Raw genomic sequence first — 17,043 nt, forward strand, 5'->3', positions numbered from 1 at the left:
GGCGATCGGGGGCTGGTACATAACCTGAGTGAACGAGCGGGTCCTGGAAAGTTAAGATCGTATTGGTAAAACATGATTTATGTCGTAAAAGAGCAGACTAAGGATAGTCCAGTCTACAAGGTTGTCTCAGAAATGGATGGAAAGAGAACATGTGTCCTGCATCGCAAACTGTTCCATCTTGTCAATGACCTTCCTGCTGACAATCCTGCTGTGAATGAAAGAACAGTAACATCACCTGAAAAAAGGAAAAGACCCAGAACTGTTAGCGGAGACACAAAACCAAAGTATCACACTGAAACAGGCTCTGATGAGGAGGAAGACACTACTGTCTACTATAAGTTAAGATATGACCCGAGGAATGGAAACAGGACTGTTTCAACCACTGATGAGCCTACCTGTGCTCATTCACAATCCTCAGCTCCCACTGAACTATGTGCAACAGGCAATTATGAACACCTTGCCAGAGAAAGAGACTTAAGGCACATGAAAAGGTCACCCACTATAGGGATAAGAGAGCAAAGACAAACTGAACAAGAACAGTACAATCAACAACAGAGCAGAGAACCCGACAGTGATGATGAAGAAGCGGTAAGTGTGGAGAACACACCTCCCCTTGAGCTTGAGAGTGAAGCTGAACAGCCTACTGGGGAGGAGGCACAAGCTGGGTCCGGCATGATCCCCGACGTAGGGGAACAGAAACTGAGAAGGTCTACTAGAGACGGATGACCAGCAACAAGGTTCACGTACAATACACTAGGTCAGCCTTCACGTACAGTTCACTCATCAGTTAATACCACAGAGGTCCATAAAACAACACACATGGCACCTTGGGACATGCAATCATATCCTCTCATACCCTACTCTGCCCCAGCACCTTACCACATTTCACCAATGTACTGGTCACATCCTTACACATTGCCAGTGTTACCCCAAATGTACACAGGTTGAGTCAAAAGGAGGAAAGGAAAGGGGTGTGAGTAACATGTTGAGTGTTGATTATTTTGGTGTCTGTTGAGTAATCTATTAAATGAAGTAGTTAAATGGGAAAATGTCAGGAGCCATCTTATTTTTTCTTGGGGAGTGTGTGACATCCAACAATGGTTTTCTGTGCCATGTTTTTATTGCAATTGTCAAATTACGCCACCAGGGGGAGTATCCACCAAAGTGAGCGCTAGTTGTGACTGACCAGGCCTCCGTTTCTCAGACAGAGAACGGCCTGCTGAACGAACCCAACTAACGTCTCCTGTCTTTGCTTTTTCCTGTATAACACAGGACATATTATCTGTCTACCGGTCACTCCTGCTTGAGGCCTGTAACACTTACATCGGCCTCCTGTCAGTCATTTTATAGACACGCCCCCCCAACTGCCCTTCACTGTTTTGCATTGCTGTTAGCAACTCAATACTCGACGTTTGCTATAGAGATGTGGGCTATATCAAGTATTTGGGGTTATCATGCAATGTTAGTATAATGCTTGCTAGGTATTTATCTAAGTGTGAGAAAACTCTTGTTGAGAAGTCAGTGAGACAAGGGAAAGAAGTCTAAGCTTCGTGCATGCTATGCTGCATACGTGTTTATCATTTTAACACTCAAGTTTATTCCAGCTGTAAGCAGAGCAGCTCATGTTGAAACCTGCATAATGGCAAGACCTCCAAAGTCTTCCTGCAAATTGAAGAAAATGTCCTATACAAAATTGGCACACACACACACACAAACACACATATGCAGGCACACAGCCATACTTTCTCTTCTGGTTTATGTAACAAACTCTCAGCAAATACAATACGTGCAAATTAAGTCATGAATCACACTTGACTTATGCTATAGGCTGAACTTTTACAGCAACCCTGTCACAGGCAGTTGAGAATTGCCAACATACAGTCTAGACAAACATAGAGATACGGTTCATAGCTTTGTTCAACTGTGTTCAAGGTAATACCATTAACTAGCGTTGTCAGCCCAATGACATCTCAAAAAACACATTATACTGTATATACTGCATATGTGGCATCAGCACAATACATAAAATCATTGTGCTGATGCCACATACAGGGCAAGAGCTTCAGGTAATGTTCTGGTCAAACATCAAAATGGAGAAAAAATGTGGTCGCAGCAACTTTGACTGTGGCATGTTGGTGGTATGAATATTTCAGGAACTGCTAATTTCTTTTCACAATCATTTGTGTGTGAACGTTTTTCACAGAATGGTGTGAAATCAAGATGAAGAAATAAGCATCTCAGAATGCAACACATCAAATGTTGAGGTGGATGAGCAAAAACATCCAGTGAGCGACTGGTGTATGGCCAGACTGGTCCGAACTGACAGGAAAGCTCCAGTAACTCCGATAACAATCTTTACAACTGAGGTGAGCAGATAAGCATCTCCGAAAACACAACACACTGAAACTTTAGATGAGGGTAGGGTTTATCTTGATATATTTTTGCATTTTTGTAACACATTAAGAAAATTACTATCCATGAGTGATATGTAAATACAGTCCCCTCCAAAACTATTGGAATGGCAATGCTGTAGACTGAAAACGTTTGGGTTTGAGATCAATAGATGAATATGAGCACAGAGTTTAGGATTTCAGCTTTTATTTCCTGGTATTTACATCTAGATGTGTTAAACAACATAAAGCATAGAATTTTGTATCTTCCAAATTGGTGTATTGGCTATGCACAGTATTTGTGCAATTCCTCTGATAGATTTTCCCAATTTTCTCAGCTCCAAAATAGCTTGCTTTTCTCCCAAAGACAGCTCTCCGGTCTTCATGATGGTTTCCCCTTTTTAACAAAGAATGAAGTCTTCACAGGTGAAATTGAATGCTATGTACTGTTTAAACAATCAATCTAACAGGACACATCTGGGTAACAAGCAACACCTGTCAGTCACATGTTCCAATGTTTTTGCTCACCTACAAATTGGTTGGTCTGATACAAAATGTGCTATGTTCTATGTCGTTTAACACATCTACATATAAATACCAGGAAATAAAAGCTGAAATTCAAAACTCTCTTCTCATATTCATCTTTTGATCTCAAACCCAAATGTCTTCAGGCTACAGCAAAAAGCAATAAATTGGCCTTGCTGTTCCAATAGTTTCGGAGGGGACTGTAATGTTTAATGCTGTTGTGTTTATAGTACCCATTGGAAACGACACTGGACTTGGAATTAGGACGAAGTTGGACATGGAAATAGACACTGTTAATGACGAGTTTATAGGCTGCAAATTGATTGAGAAACAGTATCTCGAGAAGGAGCTGGAATCCAGCATAGAATTCAGAGAGGCTTGGGAAAACTTTTTTTCTGATTTTATTCAGAGAACAACCATAAAAATTTACACAGACACAGCTGATGCTTTGTATTCAACTTTCAATGCTGCAGTGAACTCAAGCAGAACATATTATATCAGTAATTTTACTTATAAAGCCTTTCATTTCCTGCTAACACAAACTCATCAAGTAAAGAATTGCACTGATGTTTTTCGTAGCACCAATGATACATTTGATACAAATGTTGTGGGCCGTGAAATGCGATTTGGCAGGTTTTCACCGACTTCATTTAGAAGACAGACAAATGTAGCTGCTAACATCCTGCTTTAAGATTAAGACATGCTTTGGTGCAAACATATCCAGATTTTCCATGTTTCCTGATGAAAAAGACATGCTAATCCCACCACCTCATGAAAATTCCAGCATCATAAATGTTGCAGAAAACCAGATGAACTGTGATGTTCTTTACACACTGCAGACCACTGGGAATTTTTACATTTACATTTATGGCATTTGGCAGACGCCCTTATCCAGAGAGACTTACAATAGTGCTTTGAAGTCTATCAAAAATACATTCTGATATTGGCTCGCTAGGTCACAAACAAATTTTAGTTAGATGAAGTGTACATAGTTAAATTTGAAGACGTTCAAAAAGAATAAGCAAAGGAAGAAGTAGACATGGTGTGGTAGAATAGAAACATCCAAGTGTGGTTAGGAGGGGTGAAATTCAATTAAATTCAATTTCCACAACGGAAATTGGCGGACTTTCCCCCACAGTCTCTACCATAGACCAGGATCAAACATTTAATATTATTTAAAATAGAACTTGACTATTAAGTACTGATCTCCCTCGTTAAAGTGATTGTTGTTAATAATACTCTTTTATTTTATTTTATTTTATTTTATTTTGTTTTGGGTTAAGAAAAAATGATTAATGGCAGATATAATTGTAACTGCATTTGTTTTGAAATAATGTATGTTTGTCAATGCTGCTACTTCAAAATAAAAAATTTAAAAAAAAAAAAAAATTCATTTCAATTTTATTTGTATAGCACTTTTAACAATGGACATTGTCACAAAGCAGCTTTACAGAAATAAATGGATTCAAAAAAATATATTGTAAATATGTGAATTTACCCCTGTGAATTTATCCCTAATGAGCAAGCCAGAGGCGACGGTGGCAAGGAAAAACTCCCTGACATGATATGAGGAAGAAACCTTGAGCGGAACCAGGCTAAAAAGGGAACCCATCCTCATCTGGGTGCAACAAATAGTGCAATTATAAATAAATCCCTTCTATTATTGTGTACTATATGGACAAATAGTGCAATTAATTCATCACAGTTTTTGCAAGAAGTCTGTTTGGTTAAAATCTATCCACTGTCCACTGATCCTGATTACGAAGGTGCTCGTGGCAACTGCAGCCCCAAAGCCACTACAGCAATTGCAGTCCCAATCCATTACAGTACAGCTCCCCATATGTGATCCCCAATAAAATAGAAATAGAAAGCAAGTCTGTACATACACTGATCTAAGCGACTTTGACATGGCCAAATTGCTATGGCTAGATGACTGTGTCAGAGCATCTCCAAAACGGCAGGTCTTCTGGGGTGTTCCCCATATGCAGTAGTTAGTACCTACCAAAAGTGGTCCAAGGAAGGACAACCGGTGAACTGGTGACAGGGTCATGGGCACCCAAGGCTCACTGATGTGCATGGGGGAGAGAAGGCTAGCCCGTCTGGACTGATCCCACAGAAGAGCTACTGTAGCACAAATTGCTGAAAAAGTTGATGCTGGTTATGATAGAAAGGTGTCAGAACACACAGTGCATTGCAGCTTGCTGCATATGGGGCTGCGTAGCTGCAGACTGGTCAGAGTGCCCATGCTGACCCCTGTCCACCTCTGAAAACACCCACAATAGGCATAAGAGCATTAGAACTGGACCATGGAGCCATGGAAGAAGGTGGCCTGGTCTGATGAATCACGTTTTCTTATACATCATGTGGATGGCCAGGTGTGTGTGCGTCGCTTACCGGGGGAAGAGATGGCACCAGGATGCACTATGGGAAGAACACAATCCTTGGGTCCTGGCATTCATGTGGATGTTACTTCTTTACGTTGACATGTACCACCTACATTGTTGCAAACCAAGTACTAACCCTTCCTGGCACCGGTATTATCTAATGGTAGTGACCTCTTTCAGCAGGATAATACACCCTGCCACACTACAAAAATTGTTCAGGAATGGTTTGAGGAACATGACAAAGAATTCGAGGTGTTGACTTGGCCTCCAAATTCCCCAACTCTAAATCTAATCGAGTATCTATGGGATGTGCTGGACAAACAAGTTCAATTCAATGCAATTCAATTCCATTTTATTTGTATGGCGCTTTTAACAATGGACATTGTCACAAAGCAGCTTTACAGAAATAAATCAATTCAAATTAAGCTAAACCAAAATAAATTGTAAATTTGTGAATTTATCCCTTATGAGCAAGGCGGCGGCGACGGTGGCAAGGAAAAACTCCCTAAGACGATATGAGGAAACCTTGAGAGGAATCAGACTCAATAGGGAACCCATCCTCATCTGGGTGCTAATGGAAAGTGCAATTATAAATAAATCTCTTCTAAAACTGTGTACTATATGGACAAATAGTGCAATTGTGTAAGCAGTAAATTCATCACAGTTTTCACAAGAAGTCCAGTTTGTTAAACCTATCCACTGTCCACTGATGGAGTACTGAGTACAAAGCTGCTCGTGGCAACCGCAGCCCCAAAGCCACCACAGTACAACTCCCCATATGAGATCTCCAAGCCATCACCACGGCCCCCAAGTGGCACCATCCCCGGCAATCCCAATGATCTTCAGGCCGTCCATGTGGGGCCACGCCCAGCAGCAGCGAGTGATCTCCAACCGATGAGAACTCCAACCAGAAGTAGGGCATCAGGATGGATCAGGCAGATCTGGAGAGCAGAAGGGGCTGGGATCAATGGTATCTCAGGAGTAGCATGAGTAGAGAGAGGGAGAGAGAGAGAGATTGTTAGGTATGCTTATGTCATGTAATGTTAAGGACAACGTACTTTGCGTGCAGAGTGCAAGCAGGGACTCCAGGAAGACTAGCTATGACAGCATTTGTGGTTGTGAGTTGAAAGAAAGATATCCTAGTAATATTATCTATAATGGGGGGGACATGGGGGCAACAGCATCAAAACATCCCAGTTCACCACAACACTCCATGCCTGTGAACTCTCCAGATCTGCTCCTTTACCTAAGAAACAACTAATCACAAAAGGCTTGACTAAACAAATATGACCTGTAATAATGAAGGCACCAAAAAATAGCCTGCACCTTTTGATAAGAGTAGGTGTGGCAGATTATAAAAGACCAAAGTTCGCTCGGGTACTGTGGCACGAAACTATTCATTGCTTTATAGGTCAATAGTAGTATTTTATAATCAATACAAGATTTGATTGGGAGCCAATGCAGTCTTGATAAGATAAGGGTGATATGGTCATATCTTCTGGTTCTAGTAAGGACTCTTGCTGCTGCATTCTGGACTAACTGGAGCTTGTTTATGCATCTGGAACATCCAGACAGTAAGGCACTACAATAATCCAACCTAGAGGTAACAAAAGCATTGGGCAGTGGGCCTAAAACAGAGCCTTGTGGAACACCAAACTTTACATTTGTGTACGTAGAGAAGTTACCATTTACATCTACAAACTGATAACGTTCCCTTAATGCCTACAACATTTTCTATTCTATCGAGGAGAATAGCATGATCAATGGTATCAAAAGCTGCACTAAGGTCAAGCAACACAAGCAAGGAGACACAACAGTGATCAGAGGCCAGTAGTAAGTCATTTACCACTTTAACCAATGCTGTCTCTGTGCTATGATGAGGCCTAAATCCTGACTGATACATTTCATTAATGTTTTTCCTATGTAGGTACAAGCATAGCTGCTATGCTACAACCTTTTCTAGGATCTTGGAGATAACGGGGAGGTTTGATATTGGCCTATAGTTAGACAGCTGACAGGGGTTGAGGTTAGGTTTTTTAATCAGGGGTTTGATAACTGCTAGTTTAAAAGATTTAGGTACATAGCCAGTGCTAAAGGAGAAAGTCTGATCCATGGAGGCCCTGCCTTGCAGTCTTCAGGACTTAAAGGATCTGCTGCTACTGTGTTGGTGCCAGATACCACAGCACACCTTCACAGGTCTTGTGGCGTCCATGCCTCGAAATGTCAAAGCTGTTTTGGGACAAGGAGGACCTACACAATATTAGGCAGGTGGTTTTAATGTTATGGCTGATTGGTATATATAACAGTGGTTCTGTAAACACCTGGCAGGAATATGACGTGGCAGGAACTGGGCTAGAAGGTTTCAGGGACAGAAAGCTGCTGAGCATAATATTTTATAGGAAATACTAGTATGTCAACTGGTTACCGCATGACTTTGTGGTAAAGTCTCGGCATGTGTGTGCATGCACACAAGAAAGTATCTGGGTGTTAAACACTGCCCAAGGTTGTTATGCAGTGTTCATAGAACCAACGTTACATACATAAATAGCGTTATTAATTCCTTAGTTTTGCATGTACATTATGTCCAACTTCTTTTTACCCTTTTTGAAGTGTCAGTAAAAAATTCCTTTGTCTCTGATGTCCATTATTACAGAAATATAATTTTTTTTGAAAACATGTATTTCCTTCTTTGGGTAGTCAATTTGTGTTGATCATTGTTTATGAATTATTATAGAAGCAGAACCTGTTATTACAACAAATGATAATAATAAGCAGGAGGGTTGAGATTAGCTTTTATAGCTATTATATTATGTTGTTTCAGCTCGACCATTAATTCTATAACTATTACTTGCAAAAATGTAGATAGATTACACCATGTCTTCCACAATATTCAGTTTTCAGTATTTTTTATGGCCTTAATCCAGTTTAAATAATTCAGGTTTGTAAATCATCACATCTGTTTTGTGTCATGTGGACTTTCATTTGGACACCTTCGGCTTACATAAACTTAAAAAAAAAGGTCATGCCAAAGTAAACTTTTATTTTTAACCTTGGCCAACTGCTTTTAGACCTTGCACTTTGGTGAGAAAACAGTTCCAATTATGGTTATGGAAGAAAAGGAAGTAGCTGCATATAAATAGCGCCGAGTTGAATCTCTTACACATTTTTTTGTTTCACGAGTGCAGCTTAAGCCATATATGGAAATAAACAGTTATTACCTGTAGGTAAGCAGATTGAAGGAACATTGTTGGAGATTGTTTGAGCACCTCCTTCTTCTGCATGGTAGCTTATAGGAAAAGGAAACTGGTGTCTTTTTCTTACTATTAAAGAATCCTTGAAAACATCAGAGCTGTAAGTATTATGATCACGTCAAAAATGTTATGTTACGTCTATCACATTCAGTTTGATCAGATATAATTATAGTATTATCTAAACGTCAAACACTGTACATTGTACTTAAGGCATAATACTGCATTATTCGTGGTATTATGAGAACATTATTCACTATGCAACTGGAATTATTCATGCTAGAAAATGTATTATCAAACCATATGAGGTTGTTTGTGAAGTTTTCAATATTGTTCATGTTGATATTATGCATTGTGTTATTTCACTGTATCAGCAAACATTAGAAAAAAAAGGCAGAAATACTCTTCTCTTCAGGCTATATTCATAGTTGAGTTATGTGCGTATCATAATGCGTTAATACCAAAATTTCACACATTGGTTTTTGCAATTAACTACAGATTAAGCACTAGTCTAACAGTTGCCTGTGGTGGAGACAGTGCATGGGGCTGAGTGTGCATAAAACAGAGGCATGCCTCTTTTTTTGGCACAATATTGGACAAAATATTAAACTTTACGTCTAGACCTTATGTCTTATGACAAAATATATCTGGTTCATTTTGAAAACAAACAAACAAACAAAAAAAAAATGTTGGTTTTGGTTTTCCAAAACCAATTCCACTCTTTTCCTTTTGTTACAAGATCAGATCAAATTCATTCTGAGCTGATACGCATCTCATCCACCATTTTTGCTGGTAATGTAGTACTAATGCCAGTCCTGGGTATCAGATCATGCCATCTCTACTACTTCATTGAACTGAAAATACATTGGGTTGAATAAATTTATAAATTTATTTGTCTGTACCAAAGTCGTAGCCACCAATTATATAACTTGAATCCATACTTAATATGTTGTGGGAACATCATGTTAATATGTGGCCTTCAGGTAATTAATTTGCCTGGAATGGGTGATAAAGTCTATTCACTTTATTGTATATAGTATTACTACAAGATTAAAGCAAAGTTATCAATAATCTTCACACTGACAAATTCAGTTGATTTCTCACTCATTTTTAAAATAGTTGCCACAAAATAGATATTATTATTATTACCACCTCACATCTTATTAAAAAACAATCACCATGTCACCTCAGCAGCTCTGTCTCAAACTACATCCTCACCCCGAGCTATAAATACACAAATCGATATATACATGTTTAATTTGTATACAATTGTATACAAATTTGAATATGCATGCTTTGCATTTCAGATTAACAATGAACACAGCTATGAAGGTTTCCACCTTTGCCAAAAATGTTGCCACTGCAGTCATCATCATTTCAGTTGTTTGCTATGCAGAGGTGGGTTTCCATTTCAAGTAATGCATTGAGCAGACATTTTCTTATCAGTAGTTTTGTGAGAACAATGTTGTTTTTTTTTTTTTATAGAACCTGAAATGGATATCAGGTTCTGTCATTAGCCTGGACATGGCAGAAAATTCTGTTGATGACCAATTTATAGGCTGCAAAAACAGAATGTACGAGCGGATTACAAAGAAGATTCTACCAGAAGAGTTAAAATCTAATGAATATTTTAAAAACATTTGGCAACAGTACGTAAATTTTACTGATTATTTTACAATAATAATAAAGGTCTACACAGACCCAAGTTCTGACCTTTATAGTCTGTTCAATGAAGCTGTGAGCTCAGGCAGAGGGAATTATGTCAGTAAGTTCACCTATAAAGCCTTTCATTTCTTGCTAACAGGAGCCATACAAATTCATCAAGTAAAGAAATGTACTCATGTTTTCCGCAGAACCAATGTTAGTTTTGATACAAACGTTCTTGGCCATGAAATGCGATTTGGCAGGTTTGCATCAACTTCACTTACAACTAACATGTCACGTATATTTGGCGAAATCTCCTGTTTTATTGTTACGACATGCTTTGGTGCAAACATAGCCAATATTTCTGTGCTCCCTGATGAGGAAGAGGTGCTAATCCCACCTTTCGAAAAATTCAAAATCACAAATATTGAAAAAAACCAGATGAACTGTAGTGTCATTTACACTCTACGGAGCACTGGGACGTTTAGTAATATGAACTGTGCGCTGTTTAATTTAAAAAAAATGCAGATGCAAATGTGTTGATGTTAATATAGCATCGCTGCTAACACTGCTGTATAATTTAGTACATGATGTAATGTTTTCTAAACATGTATTGTTGTAAAAGCTTTTGTTATTTCTTTATAAAATTGCTAAAAATAATTAAATTATTGCAATTTTAACAATTTTTGAGATTTTGTCTGAATGGAATCTAGAAACATTTTGTAGCTCACCACCAAAAATTAATATTTGAATATTCAAAGAAGTGATGACCTGATGCTCCTAGGTTCTACACATTGCTTAATCTTCAATAAAAAGAGATATGCATGAAAACCAAGCTCTTTTTTTCAGCTTAAATTGTAGCAACACGCACCGCTTGAAATGCACTTTTCACATTAAAAGACCATTTGGTAGAGGTTCATTATACAAAAATTGTGTGGTTAGCTTTTAAAAAAAATGTTTGTTGTTATTATAGCCCCAAGGAACTAAAAACTAAAACTATCTATGTGTGTATATATATAAATTTTTTTCAATGGTCTTTTCCTGGTGATACCATTAAATGGTTAAAATGGAGTCAATGGGTAGGCTGAGAACCCCTGTATTAATTCATTTAAAGTCTACATTTTTAACATGTACCTGGTTTATTTGCTGTAATTAACATTTTTCATAATAAATGAGTTTATACACTGAAAATGCTCCCTGGCATTTGAAATGTAAGCAATAAATCCTGTATTGTGGAGTCATTTTTCTTGAACTCCTGTGGACCACAGAAAGCTTAGAAAGCAGAAATTTAGTAAACAATACATTTAACTACGTATCTGTGAGGCTCACACAATAATCCTAAGTGATCTGTGAGGTGATGTTTTCTTATTTATTTCTCTAAAATCTCTGATATATTGTGTCAAATGAAATAAGATGATCCGTAACAAAAATGAAGAACAAGAACAGAAAAGCAAAAAAAAAAAACATTCAGATTGGTGAAAAAAAGACTACACTTTATACACTTCAATGTTTTTTTTTTCTTGCTTTTCTGTTGTTGTTCTTCATTTTTGTTAAGGATCATCTTATTTCATTTGATACAATATATCTGAGATTTTAGAGAAATAAATAAGAGGTGTATTAATTGTAGTCTTTTTTTTAACCAATCTGATTACTGACTATTTGATTATTACATTTTCTGCTTTTCTGCTGTTTTTTTTTTTTTTGCACACCGATACTGTGTGTCTACGTCAATTTTAACATAGTCGTCCTCATTTGGATGTCATGGTCCTCATTTGTTTTCCTCCTGATCTCATAGTTAAATTATTTTAGTTCCAATTTCCAAATTTAGTTTAATGTTATGACAGAAGTAGCCATTTTATGTGTAGCATGTGCCAAAATGAGCTTGTCTGGGTGTGCACACTGCCATTAAAACAAACTCGCCGTGTCTAGTGCGTAATAGCTCATACTGTGAGGAAAACACATGGCAGCATCACACACAGTTTAACGTCCAATTGCTGTTACGCTCCCTACACAATCGTAGAATGGAAACAGGAGTGAAACAAAAGGTGCACACCTCAGTCAGAATGATACCACATGTTTACATGTCGTATAATGTAAAGGTTTTGGATGTTTGTTAATTGATTAGATGGATGGGTGGATAGATGGGTGGATGCATGGATGAAAGGAGTGATCAATATCCTAAAGTTTTTGCATCATGTGAGCTATGTATCACCTCAGTTAGCGCATCAGAGAGAGTGCTCTGAGAGGATCCGGTGACTTTATGATTGAGGGGTTAAACTCAGAGTAAAGATTTCCTATACACCTTATGCAGCTAGTTCTCCTCCCTCTCTCCTGATGTGTAGGGCCCATTGTAGGCAGGGAAAGATAGGAGTCAAGTACGAAAGGGCACATATTCACTCAAAGTTGGTACAAAAGGAGAATTCAAAAGCTTTGTCTTAAATCTTCTTAACTAATATCAACAAAAGAGGGACAAATAGTGGACAAAAGCACAAGAAAATGTGTGTGAAAATTCCTGTTTAAGATGACATATAATGTAAAGGTTTTGTCTGTTTGTTTCTATCTATCTATCTATCTATCTAATAGATGGATGGATTTTGTGTTCAATATTTTAAAGTTTATTTATCATGACTTTTATCAACAAAAGTACCTCCTTTAGTCAGCCTCTTCTGCATGTGATTGTGCTCATTTATTCCTCTCCTGTACCCAAAATTGAAATATTTTAGTTCTAAATTTCCAAATTTCCAAATAGATCTCATGACATTACTGTCCATTTTGCATGTAGCACGTACCACACCAAGTTTGTTTGGGTGCACACTCTGTAACAGTTAAACGTATCTTACTCTAAGTCTCACTGTTACCAAAGAGTTCTTTTAGGGTAATCTTGTTTTGAACAGCTGCCTAACCATCAATTCAATAAAGCATGTGTAAAATATAAGACTCTCAATGATCAAGGTATGTATTAATAGACACATAGGCTTCACACAAACATGGTTCAACCCCACAGCACAATGAACAGCACAATGAAAGGTAAAATCAAGTCCAAAAAGCAAGAGCTATTATAAGTCCATGAGTCCTCTAAAAGCACAGATATCCAAATACCATCAATCAGAGTCCACAGCAAAGTAGCAGTCCACAAAAACAATAATCCCAGCAAAAAGGAAAAAGGTGTAAAAGAGGAAAAAGTAAGAAAAAACCCGATCAGTCTCACCCACGTTATCTTCTCAGGGATTTCTGGATCCCACGTGCAATGCCACCGAAAAAAGGGAAAAATAATCCACAAATGATCCCAGACAGAAAAAACGTCCTTGTTCACTAAAAATAGCCCTCACCCCAATCCGGTATTCCCCAGGTCAATGGGGTAGATAGATCTTAAACCCATGGCACTGGCCCCAGTGAGAGCAAGGCATTTCCCAGCACCTTTGTTTGCCAGCCACTCAGAGCATGCCCCAGTCACATCATGTGCCATCACCTTAAAACAAAATGGCTGCCAGTTACCACTTCCTTAAAAGGTGGCCTTTAACAATAAGAGTCCCTCCATATTCCAATTCAATGTACCCCCTCCCTCCACCCACAAAACAACCCACAGATATAAACACCCATAACAAAAATATAAACAAACAAACTAACACCGAATTATTTGAAATGTTTGAAATGATTTCCATGTTTGAAATGAACACAATTTCTCCGTTTTGTGGCCGTGTCACAACACTGCCATAAAAACAAAACAAAACAAAAGAAAAAACCTTGCCATGTCTAATGTGTAATAGATCATGCTGGGAGGAAAACATGTGGCAGCATTGCACACAGTTTAATGTCAAATTGCTATTACACTTATGTTAGGACACTGCACAATCATAGAATGGGAACAGGAGCAAAACAAAAGGTGCAAACTTCAGTCAAAATGATACCACATGTTTGCATGTGTGAGAATTCCTCTTTAAGATTAAAATATAAAGGTTTTGGATGCTTCTTCATTGATTATTAGATGGATGGATGGATGGATGGATGTGATGGACCTTATTTGTTTTTCTCAGGAACAAGCAAACATTTTTTCACAGCTGTTCAATTTCTATTCTAATAAAGGAATGATAAAAGTTTCAATTTATGTCTGGAGTCCTGTTTTTCTTACAAATTACACTACATCACAATTACACAACAATTACATACAGGTTACATACAGGTTAAGCACTTATTTTTATGACAAAATTTCTCCCCTTCCTCCACCTGAAAGAAAGTATTTTGTTTGATACAGCCCAGAAGGTGAAAATTGTTCAAAGAAATTTACAAAGAGGCAGTTTCTCAGATTTTATATGGTCTACATTTAGATTGCTTTGCATGTAGTGTCCCACAGTACATTGAAATCCGTTAAATAATCCATTACTTACACTCACACAAAGTGCTATTGTAGTTTTAGCATCATAGAAATGGGCAGAAAGCCTTGTCTAAGTTAATCACTTCCATAAGGTTAGGCTAGGCTTATAGGCTTATAAAAAAAAACTATCTCAGGAGACGAAACAAAACAAAATGGAGAGAGGGACGAATAAAAAAAAACAGATTCAGCAAAGAGTAATATTTAACACAGATCATGCAAAAGCAAAGACAAAAGAAAACACAAAGGAATCACAAAGAACCAAAATAAAAGCATTAAGAGCAACAAAAGGGACAATACAGGAATAATAAAGACAAATAATTATGTGGAAACTGATAAAGGAAAATGAACGCAAATCACAGAAGAAGAATAAAAGACAGAAATGCAATATGCTCTGGCCCCATCCCAATGCGGCGTGGTGATGTAGCTTACAGCAGGTTATGGTTGCTGAACTGCTGGATGTCCAGGTGGTGCTCCAAAAACAATGTGGGCTTTATAGATAATTGGACTATCTTTGAGGGCAAGTCTGGCCTGTTAGGGCGGGACGGTGTCCATCCCACTCGGGAAGGTGCTGCTCTCATTTCTTGCAGCATAGCACACAGTCTCAGAACAGGCCTAGTTAATCGGTGACAATCCAGGGCCAAGGCCAGGGAGCAGACAAGCAGGCTAAACCGACCGTCTGCTAAGTTGCACTGAGTCGTCACTTAGGTTCCACCGTATTGAGACTGTGTCTGTTCCCCGAGCTAAACAAAATTATAGACATACTCAGACAGTTTGTTTTAGTAACCTAATTAACATAAAATTAAATCAAACAGAATGCATAGCCAGCACCGTTAATCTGAAGCTAGAACTGTTGAATATTACATCTCTTACGTCTAAAGCGCTTATTGCTAATGAAACCATTACTGATCAGGAGTTTGATGTGCTATGTTTAACAGAAACGTGGATTAAACCAAACAACTTTGTAGCATTAAATGAAGCTAGTCCTCCCGGGTACAGTTACATACATCAGCCCCGTCTAACTGGCAAAGGAGGAGGCGTCGCAGTCATCTATAATGATAATCTAGGCATCATGCAAAAACCTAGTCATAAGTTCAACACATTTGAAGTTCTTTATACCAACATAACATACGTAGCCACTAAAAATAAGTCTACCCAGGTGATTCCAGTAATTATTATTTACAGACCCCCAGGGGCATATTCGGAATTCCTATGTGAATTTGCGGATTTCATCTCTAACCTGGTTGTTTCTTTAGACAAAGCATTAATTGTTGGAGACTTTAATATTCATTTTGATAATCTAGAAGACCCTCTGAGAACAGCAGTTGTGTCCATTCTTGATTCAGTAGGGGTTAATCAGAATGTAATAGGACCCACTCATAGTGGTGGTCACACTCTTGATTTAATACTAACATTCGGATTAAATATAGAAAATATAGTCTCATGTCCACAGTCTGAAGCTATCTCAGATCATTACCTCATCTCTTTTAAAATATGTCTTAATCATAATATATGCACCTTGCCACATCACCATGTCAAATGTACGTTCACGTCAACAACTGAGTTTCATCAGTAATCTCCCAGATTTACTAACCATGATTGGATCACCGTCTGATCCCAAAGAACTTGACCAGGCAACTGAATGCTTAGAATCAACGTTCTGCAACTCACTAGATAAAGTAGCTCCAGTAAAAAGAAAAATAATTAGGGAGAAAAGGCTAGCACCCTGGTATAGCGATCATACATGAACTTTAAAACAGACCACTCGAAAACTAGAACATAAATGGTGTCAAACTAAATCAGTAGTATTTCAAATAGCATGGAAGGAGAGCCTTTTGAGCTATAAAAAAGCTCTTAGTGCTGCTAGATCAGTGTATCTCTCCACCCTAATTGAAGATAACAGAAATAATCCTAGATTCTTATTTAATACTGTTGCAAAATTAACTAGGAATAAGACCACAATAGAAACACGCACACAATCATTATACAGCAGTGATGACTTCATGAATTTTTTCAATGGTAAAATTGAAAATATCAGGCAAGAAATTCAGACTATTAATTTAAAACCGGACAGTTTTATAACTAACCCTGTAGACGATAATATAATAATATCAGATCAACAGTTACAATGTTTTACTCCCCTTGAACAGACTAATTTCACTAATTTCATCATCAAAATCATCAACCTGTATACTAGATCCTTTACCTACTTGTTTCCTCAAACAGATAATTCCTGAAATAATTAAACCTCTTTTAAAGATAATCAATTCTTCCCTTAGCATTGGCTATGTACCTAAATCTTTTAAATTAGCAGTTATCAAGCCCTTGAATAAAAAACCTGACCTCGACCCCTGTCAGCTGTCTAACTATAGGCCAATATCAAACCTCCCCTTTATCTCCAAGGTCCTAGAAAAGGTTGTAGCACAGCAGCTCTGCTCATACTTACATAGGAATAACATTCAGGAAATGTATCAGTCAGGATT

General features: G+C 37.9%; 1 protein-coding gene across 1 annotated transcript; it reads left to right on the forward strand.

The window, feature by feature from the left end:
• The first annotated feature begins 8,411 nt into the window (after nucleotides 1–8,411).
• Nucleotides 8,412–11,020, forward strand: LOC128319439 (ecto-ADP-ribosyltransferase 5-like). The gene is made up of 3 exons (XM_053238502.1): nucleotides 8,412–8,650; nucleotides 9,855–9,945; nucleotides 10,033–11,020. Exons 2-3 carry the CDS (start codon nucleotides 9,862–9,864, stop codon nucleotides 10,732–10,734), a joined length of 786 nt encoding a protein of 261 aa, XP_053094477.1. The 5' UTR covers nucleotides 8,412–8,650; nucleotides 9,855–9,861; the 3' UTR covers nucleotides 10,735–11,020.
• Nucleotides 11,021–17,043: the final 6,023 nt, after the last annotated feature.

Source organism: Pangasianodon hypophthalmus, chromosome 12, assembly GCF_027358585.1.
Source record: "Pangasianodon hypophthalmus isolate fPanHyp1 chromosome 12, fPanHyp1.pri, whole genome shotgun sequence".
Taxonomy (NCBI): Eukaryota; Metazoa; Chordata; class Actinopteri; order Siluriformes; family Pangasiidae; genus Pangasianodon; species Pangasianodon hypophthalmus.